Source organism: Grammomys surdaster, unplaced genomic scaffold (genome assembly GCF_004785775.1).
Source record: "Grammomys surdaster isolate TR1022 unplaced genomic scaffold, NIH_TR_1.0 797, whole genome shotgun sequence".
Taxonomy (NCBI): domain Eukaryota; kingdom Metazoa; phylum Chordata; class Mammalia; order Rodentia; family Muridae; genus Grammomys; species Grammomys surdaster.
Window position 1 is genome coordinate 75,958 of NW_021605216.1, and position 9,107 is coordinate 85,064.

General features: G+C 44.3%; 1 protein-coding gene across 1 annotated transcript; it reads right to left on the minus strand.

Moving 5' to 3' along the window:
• Nucleotides 1–8: 8 nt before the first annotated feature.
• Cnot8 (CCR4-NOT transcription complex subunit 8) lies at nt 9–7,880 on the minus strand. The gene is made up of 5 exons (XM_028782528.1): nt 7,678–7,880; nt 5,154–5,315; nt 3,898–4,042; nt 3,152–3,262; nt 9–1,183 (listed from the first exon to the last, which is right to left on the minus strand). The coding sequence occupies exons 2-5, from the start codon at nt 5,306–5,308 to the stop codon at nt 1,034–1,036; spliced, it is 561 nt and encodes a 186-aa protein (XP_028638361.1). The 5' UTR covers nt 5,309–5,315; nt 7,678–7,880; the 3' UTR covers nt 9–1,033.
• Nucleotides 7,881–9,107: the final 1,227 nt, after the last annotated feature.

A 9,107-nucleotide genomic window follows, 5' to 3' on the forward strand; every position in this document is an offset into this window, starting at 1 on the left:
CCTCATGCCAATGGTTAAAAAGCAATCTTTATTTTACAAAATTAAAAACATAAATAATATTTACAAGCATCTTAAATACCAGCTTTAATACTTGACATTTTGTTATTTCAAATTCAGTTTCCCACAAGCTTTTAAAAGGTAAGACCATTCCTGCCTAAGTGAGCTGCTGCTGTCTGTCTCTGCCTTCCAAAGAAGTTTTTACTTTCTTAAAATTGTCCTTTCTATAGTCATTTAAAAAGCAATGTGCTTCCTAAATGCCTAACCTTAAACACAGTCAACAGGCTTCCAAACATAGCTGCGGGGATGATTCCACAGGTTCCCCTTACTGTACTGCTCACAGTGACTCCTGGGTCTTTCCTAAGACTCAAGCTCCTGAGCTCAACTCTACTGCCTCTTGACATCTCAGGCTTCCTGAATACAGACAGGGAAATGGAGGCTAAGAGCACAGCTGACAGATCACCCTGCTAAGAACAGGACGGACTAGGAGCATGATCTAGTCTAGGGCAGATCATCCTCTGAAAACCAAGGTGAACGGGGTGAGGTTCAGGGACCAGCCTAACAACATGGAAGGAGACAGAACTGTCTCCAGATTTCAGCACGGGCCATCAATTACTGTGTCGTCACTCTGTCCTGAAGAAGCACAAACAAGGCAAACAGCCTGCTGGTACAGCCCTGCTTCCCAAGAACATATACCTTGTTCTCTGGCAGCCTCAACTCATCTGAGCATCTTCATCAGACCAGCAAAGCCAAAAGAAGAAGAATGACAACGCATAAGAGTCATATACATTTTACTGGTTTGTTTCAGACATCCTGGAGATTTAAAAAGGTGTCCATGGAGCCATGGATGCTGGTGGCAGAAGGCAGCAGAGGGGTATGGGCATGAGGACAAGGAAGACTTGTTTACAAATTCAGAGCAAACCCCCTCCTGGATCTAAAATAAAGGCATCTTTAAACAAAAACCCGAAGTCTCTGCTTGGAGCAGATGCAGGTCAGTGGCTGGGCAGATGGCACAGGTGGCGTGGGGCACGCGCTATCACTGCTGCATGCTGTTGATCATGGCCAAGATGCTCATCTTCTCCTGGGCAGAGTCCACATCCTCATTCTGCTTCTGGGCCACTCCCGTGCCCAGGCCATAGAGGCGCCCACAATATTTGGCATCATCAATACTGTCCTCAAAGAATAGCTGCAGAACAGGACAAAACCAGCTGAGAATGGGGCCAAGAGTCATGCCACCTCCCGGCTTCTTATACCCTGGCACACAGCACACTGGACAGTAACTCAGCAAAGACACCAAGTCTCTCTCACAGACTTTTTCTGCTCCTTTCTTGACATCCAAGCTCTGTGTCCTAAACAGACTTGGCCTGCCTATGACTTGTCAGTGGTGGAACCCCTGGGCTGCTGCTGTGTAGAGTGACAACCTGTCAGGCAAGGCAGCGAGTGACTAAGAACTCAGGCTTGCCAAGTCACTTCAGCTCCATTCCATCATGGTTCCTTAGTCATGAAGTCCTGTAAGCCAGGTGTGGTGGCAAACACGTAATCCTAGCACCCGAGAAGCTGAGGCAGAAAGCTGACTACTGTGAGGAGACCATGGACGCTAGGCACTCAGCAAGCAACTCAACCCTAATATCACTGGGCCAGAGCTGTCTGGTGCAATCGCCACAAGATGTTGAGCACAGCCCAGACCAGAAGTGCCACCTCTGCTAAGTATAACATCTCCAAGGCATCAACAAATGAGCCAGTTGGCAATGACTAGCCTAACACACTTGTTACTCTTTAGATCTAAAATGTCCCTAGAAGTCCTTGTGTTAAAGGCTTAGCACCAAATGGTAGGATTACTGGGAAATGGTAAAACCTTGAGGTTGTCAGGGCCAGGCCCTGTACTCAGCCTCTTCATATTTCCAAACCACTAAAAGATGAACAGACACTATGATCTGGCCTCCCATAACAGAGCCAGCCAACCACTGGCTAAAATGTCTCAAGTTGTAAATCCAAATAAACTGGTCCCTTGACCTTGCCCTCAGGTATTTTGTTATAGCCACAGAAAACTAGTTAATTAAACATTGGAACTCATAATAGTTGCTAAAAGCAGGAAAAAGAAATACTAGGCAAGCATGGCAGCTCACAGCTATAATCCCAACCCTTAAGCTGATGCAAGGAGAGCCATGGATTCAAGGGCAAGCACTAGCCTTTTAATTCTGTACTCAAGAGGCAGAGCAGGAGAGCAGGCAGATCTCTATACTGAAAAAAGCCAACCAAAGCTACACAGTAAGACTCTGTCTAAAAAAAAAAAAAAAAAGTGTCATTTTCTCCATTCTAAAATGAGACCCATACCATGTCTCATTCCTTTTTATGAACATTTATTCCTTAAAAATATCAACAAATCTTCCAACAGTGGTAGCTCATGCCTTTGAGGCAGAGACAGGTGGAGCTTTGAGTTCAAGGCTAGCCTGGGCTATACAGATAAACCATGTCTGGGAAATATACATACATAAATAAGCAAACAAATAAATAAAACTAAAAGAAAAAGTATCAACAAAATAGTATTTTTTCTTTTTTATTTTTTTTCTGTCTTAGAATTTGATCTGTAGACCAGGCTGGCCTTGAACTCAGAGATCTAGCTGCCTGTCTCTGCCTTCCGAGTACTAGGATCAAAGCTGTGCACCACCACCACCCAGCTTTCACTATAATTTTTCAAAGTGTCTTCCTCTTAAATGTATATTAAAATTTAAAAGGGTGCATAAATAAACGGCAAGAGGAGCAGGAGAGACGGTTCAGCGGTAAGAGCACTGACTGCTCTTCCAGAGTTCAATTCCCAGCATCCACACAGTGGTCCACAACCATCTGTAATGGGATCCAGTGCCCTTTTCTGGTGTGTCTGAAGACAGTGACAGTGCATGCATACAAAATAAATCTTAAAAAAAAAAAAACACTAAGAGAGAATTCACTTTTCCTTAGAGAAATAATATCGAGTAATTAACAGAACTCAGCCTAAGTGGATAAACTAACAATAACATCCTACTGTAGAATGCAGAAGAAAATAAAGGGGAAATTGCCTCGAAACTTGGGCTTCACAAACTCAAGAGACCCCACATTTGGAAGCTGTCATCTCAGAGACCCTCACACTCAGAGGACGCACCTCAGAGGGCATTACCTCTTTCATCCTGAAGAAAGCCATCCCTGTTAGCAGAGAGTCTGAGCCTGCTTGATGCTGCCTTCCAATCCTCTGCAAATCCAACTGATCAGCCACCTCCTGAAGGCCTCCCTAGGGGGCAGAAAACGAGTGTCACATACCAACACTATTCTGGACTCAGCTAAGTCTATTCATGAACATGCAGCAGTGGGACAGGCCATTCATCTAACAGGCCTCAGCAGCCATTTTTCTGACCTTCACTATTACTCTTTCAAAACAGTACCCTGCTGCATGCCCTGTGTGCATGCAGAGATAAGAGACGATTCTCACAAGTCAGTTCTCTGGTGCCACACGGGTCGCAGAGATCAAGCGCAGGTCCATTAAGTTTGGCAGCAGCAGAAACCTTTACCCGCTGAGCCATCTCACAGGGCCAACTTGAACTTTTTAAGAATTAAAAATCCCTCAGAGAATGTGGGACAGTCACAACATACTGCACATGGCTTCATGTCACCAACTACTTTGTGAGGTTCTTGAGTCTAAGATGAAGGCAGCCAGCCTCAGGATGTAAGACATAGGGTTTTTCTGGTGCCTGAGTTACCAACAAAGATAACTAAAGAAACCAAGCTCGATTAACATCCTCTTTAGGGAAGTCTGGCACCTGGCAGGCCTCAGGAAAGCACACTGAATACATTATTAACACAAAACAAGTCTGAGTTTGGGAGCTTGCTTGTTTTATTGCTAATATTGAGGAGAATGTCATCTATTACCTTAAGATTTTTGCAGCTCTTCATCAGGTATTTCACATCATAAATGGAAGGGAAGAAAAGATTCAGGATGTGAAAAAACTCGTGTTCTTCTTCTGGCAGTCGAGAATCTGTAAGCAGCTTTACCATGTAGCCAAAATCATAACCACTAAAGGAGGAATGAAGCAGACGTCTGAAAGCAGCCTCAGCCCAGCCTTAAACCACTGACTTAAAAACCACCACCTCAGGCTGGGCCTTTCTAATTTTTTTTTTTTTTTTTTGGTTTTTCGAGACAGGGTTTCTCTGAGTAGTCCTGTCTGTCCTGGAACTCACTCTGTAGACCAGGCTGGCCTCAAACTCAGAAATCCGCCTGCCTCTGCCTCCCAAGTGCTGGGATCAAAGGTGTGCACCACCACTGCCTGGCAGGCTGGGCCTTTCAAAGAGGAATACTAAGTGATCTGAACTTTACATTCACTAAGGACATAGGAAAAAGTTACTGTGGGAAACACACGAGAACCTGAGAGTTTGTGTGAATTTGACTGATCAAAACTCAAAAGTAAGGCTGTAAGGGCCAAGGAGAGGATCACCTGAAGAGAAATTATAAGGATCAGAGTTCCAATCCCAGCACCCACGTCAGGACAGCTCACAAATGCCTGTAACTCCACCTCCAATGGCCCAACATCCTCTTCTGGACTCCCTAGGTGCTCACACACACACATACCTATACATACTCCTCCCTCCCTCTCTCTCTCTCTCTCTCTCTCTCTCTCTCTCTCTCACACACACACACACACACACACACACACACACACACACACTCAAAACCTTTAAAAATAAAAACCTTCCAAAAAGTATTGAGCCGAGCAGTGGTAGCACACACCTTTAATCCCAGCACTTGGGAGGCAGAGGCAGGCCGATTTCTGAGTCCGAGGCCAGCCTGGTCTACAGAGTGAGTTCCAAGAAAGCCAGGGCTACACAGAGAAACCTTGTCTCAAAAAACAACAACAAAAAAATACAAAACTGAAAATAACCGAGCCCACAGCAGCCTCCATCTACCTAGAAGTGAGCACTGCAGGCCATGGGAAGCAAAGCCCATGCAGTACAGATGTGTACTGCAGTGTTCCTAAACACTCGGACAAGAACACCAGCACCACCGCCAACTTCGCACAGCCAGGAGGATTCAGATCAACAAGCACTTAGTTCCTTCCCAGTGCAGCCTAAAGTCAGAAGGGGGAAGGAAGCTACGAGGAAGAGACAGGCCACAGTTCCCATGGACTGACCTGTGAAATGAAAGCCACTTGACGTTGTCACAGAGAACCACTCCTGACGTCATAAGCAGCTCTGCAAAGTGCAGTGTATCAATACCCTCCTCCTCGTGTTTCTGGAACTGTAGCCCTGAGTTTGCAAGCAGGTCTATAGAATCCTGGGAGTACATATCCTCTCTGAAAAACAAGGTATCACTGTGAGCTGGTGGCAGTGAGACCAAAGCAGGAAAAATATTATTGTTAGCTTATGATTCAGAAACACAGCATTCCTGAAACACTCCAAAAACCAACAGATCTGTATTTCCTAATTACAGAAAATCTACATTCTCTCTCTTTAAAATTTTAAGTAAATGAATGAGTTAGGCAGTTGTGAGCCTAGCACTGAGAATTGAGCTCAGATCTTTTGGAAGGGCAGCCAGTGTCTTAACCACTGAGCCACACATTTTTTGTTTTTAATCTTTTTTAAATATCTATTTTACGTCTATGGGTGTTTATCTGCATGTATGTCTGCACACCAGAAGAGGGCATTCAGATCCCATCACAGACAGCTAGTGGCCGCGTAGCTGCCGGCAACTGAAAGCAATCTCTGGAAGAACAGCCTGTGCTTTTAACTTTTAACCACTGAGCTATCATCTATGCAGCTCTTGTTTTTGAATTTTTAATCATATTTATACTTCTTTATTTCATTTACAGTAGAATTAAACAAAACAAAATTGAGACAAAACTAACACTCAAGTTTATTTCTAAAACAAACAAAAGGCAGGGCTGGAGAGGAGGCTCAGTGCTACGAGCTCTTGCTGCCCTGGCTCAGTTCCCAACCATCTGTACTACCCGTCCCAGGGATCTGCTGACTGCTGTGGACACCAGGCATATATATGATGGGCAGATATACATGCAGGCAAAACATTAATACACATAAAATAACAGTTAAAATCTTGGACTAGCCGGGCGGTGGTGGCGCACGCCTTTAATCCCAGCACTTGGGAGGCAGAGGCAGGTGGACTTCTGAGTTCGAGAGTTCCAGGCTAGCCTGGTTTACAGAGTGAGTTCCAGGACAGCCAGGGCTACACAGAGAAACCCTGTCTCGAAGGAAAAAAAAAAAAAAAATCTTGGACTAGAGAGATGGCTCAGACTCTTCCAGAGGTTCCAAGTTCAATTCCCAGCAACCACATGGTGGCTCACAACCATCAATAATGAGATCTTGTGCCGTCTTCTAGCATTTAAGCATACATATAGGCAGAACACTGTATACACAATAATCTTTTTAAAAAATTTTTAAAATCTTAATAAGAGAAAATATCTACTCAGATCTTTTGCCAGTTTTTGTTTTGTCTTAAGTTGGGAATTTGAGACAAGTTCCATCTATATAGTCCTGGTTATCCTAGAACTTATTATGTAGATTAGGCTAGCCTCAAACCCACAGAGATCTGCCTGCCTCTGCCTCCTGAGTCCTGGGATTAAAAGGTGTGCACCATAACCCCCTACCTTTTGCCAATTTTTAACTGTGCTGTCTGTCTTCCTTTCTTCTGTGGTACTAGGGATGAAAGCTAAAGGGCCTGACATATACTATGAGAGTACAATTCCACCGAGCTCCAACACCAGGCTGGATCATCGTTTTAGGCTAAGTTGCAAGAGTTATTTAAGAAAGAAAGAAAAAAAAAAAAAAAAAAAAGAGCTTGCCAGGAATGCCTGGCAAGGCATGCCTACAATCCCAGCATGCCTACAATCCCAGCACTCCGGAGGCAGAGGCAGGCAGATCTCTGTGAGGCCAGCATGGTCTACATAGCAACCTCCATGTTAGCCAGGATTGCATCAAGATTCTGTCTTTAAAAAGGGGTGGGAGGCAGCTGGAGAGATGGCTCAGCAGTTAAGAATACTGACTGCTCATCCAGAGATCCTGAGTTCAATTCCCAGCAACCACATGGTGGCTCACAACCATCTGTAATGGGATATCATGCCCTCTTCTGGTATGTGTGAAGACAACTACAATATACTCATATCCATAAAATAAATGAATCTTTACTCCTCTTGACTATTTAAACACCTACCTATGTTCAATAAAATAAAAATATAATTAGCCAGGCATAATGACATATATCTTTAATCCCAGCATTCTGGAAGCAGATGCTGGTGGTTTTCTGAGTTTAAGGCCAGCCTGGTCAACATAGCAAGTTGCAGGACAGTCAGAGCAACATAATAGAGAGAGACCATGTCTTCCCCCACCACACCCCCAAAAAAAACATGGTTAGAAAATCTTATGGCAGGGGGCTGGAGAGATGGCTCAGCAGTAAAAAGCACTAACTGCTCTTCCAGAGGTCCTGAGTTCAATTCCCAGCAACCACATGGTGGCTCACAACCATCCTTAATGGGATCCAATGCCGTCTTCTGGTGTGTCTGAAGACAGCTATAGTGCACTCACATAAATAAAATAAATAAATAAATAAATCTTTAAAAAAAACCAAATCCTTCTGGCAATCAGTCCACTCTAATGCTGCTATCTAGTAACCACACTAAGGGTCTCGTCTCTCAAGACACTTACGTCAGGTTGAACTTGAAGTTGAACTGCCATGTGTTGATCCCAGAAGGGTACTCCCCCTTCTCATTTGTGAATGTAAGGCCCAACTGGATGATTTTTAGAAGGTCAACATTGCACCGCAAAAGCTGATACTGGTAATCTATGGAGCTTCGGAATTCACCAATTGGTCGTACAACAACACCTGGAAACTCTGTGTCCTAGGAACAAAAGCCTCTCACCAGTAAGTCTCACCAAACAGTGGTGCTCGGCAACTCATGAGCAAAATTGCTGTTAAGTTTACAGAAGCCCAAGGTAAGCTCCCAAGGTCTAGAACACAACAGGACACAAGACAGGCGGCTGGGTGACTAGAAGATTCGAAGTCAGGTAGGAACTACTGTTTTCATTTATTTCACGTGCACTGGTGTTTTACCTGTATGTATGTTTGTATGAGGGTATCAGAGCCCCTAGAGATGGGAGTTACAGACAGTGTGAGCTGTCATGTGGGTGCTGTGAACCCTGGTCTTCTGGAAGAACAAGTGCTCTTGACTGCTGAGCCTTTTCTCTAGCCTCCAGATAGGAACTTCCAATATGAGTTAGATACAAATACAGCCAAGTAGATGTGGTGGCTCACAGGGGCCTTCACATTAGCTCCTCTGTGTGACGTAGACTTGAAAGAAAAGCCTGGCCGACAGCCTGCTATTCAGAGCTCCCACCTTGGTCTTGTGTTTTTATGAAGGACAAATGCAGCCTTTATTTTTCCTGAGTGACTATTTCACTGCCATGTGTACATAAAACCCTTTTCACTCTTGTAAAGCTCAGACTGGCCTATACTCATTGGTCTTGAACTCCTGATTCCCACCCTCACCCCCAGGACTTGGGATGACAGGATCTTAACCTGCTGGGAAAGCCCGTGAGGCTAGTGCCTCTTATGGACAAAGGAGTGAAAGCAGGGTTTGAAGACGACAGTGGTTTAAAAAAATAAAAAAATAATTAAAAAAAAAAAAACACGACAGTGGTGAGCACCAAGCCTGGAGTGGAACAGAATACCTGCCTGCTCAGGGGCTAGTCTAAGAAAAGCATCACCTAACCCAACATCAGGCAGGAAAATAAGCTACAGAGTACCAGTCCTTCCCACTTTACCCAGAGATGCCAGATCTGCAGTGTGACATCTCCTGCCTTCTTCATGCTAGCAATAAAATATTTGAATATTTTGAAAACATAGGTTGGGCATGTTGGTACAGGCCTACAATCCTAGCACTTGGGAAATGGAGGCAAGAGGATCAGAAAGTCAAGCCATCCTCTTGATATATGCCTGTGTTACATGAAACCGTCTCCAAATTTAAAAATAATAATAATAAATACTGCATGCTCAAATTCACATGTGTGAAGAGATATACCTAAGGGGCTGAGGTAGGTCAGACACTAAAGCACTTGTCCAGCACACATACTGGGCA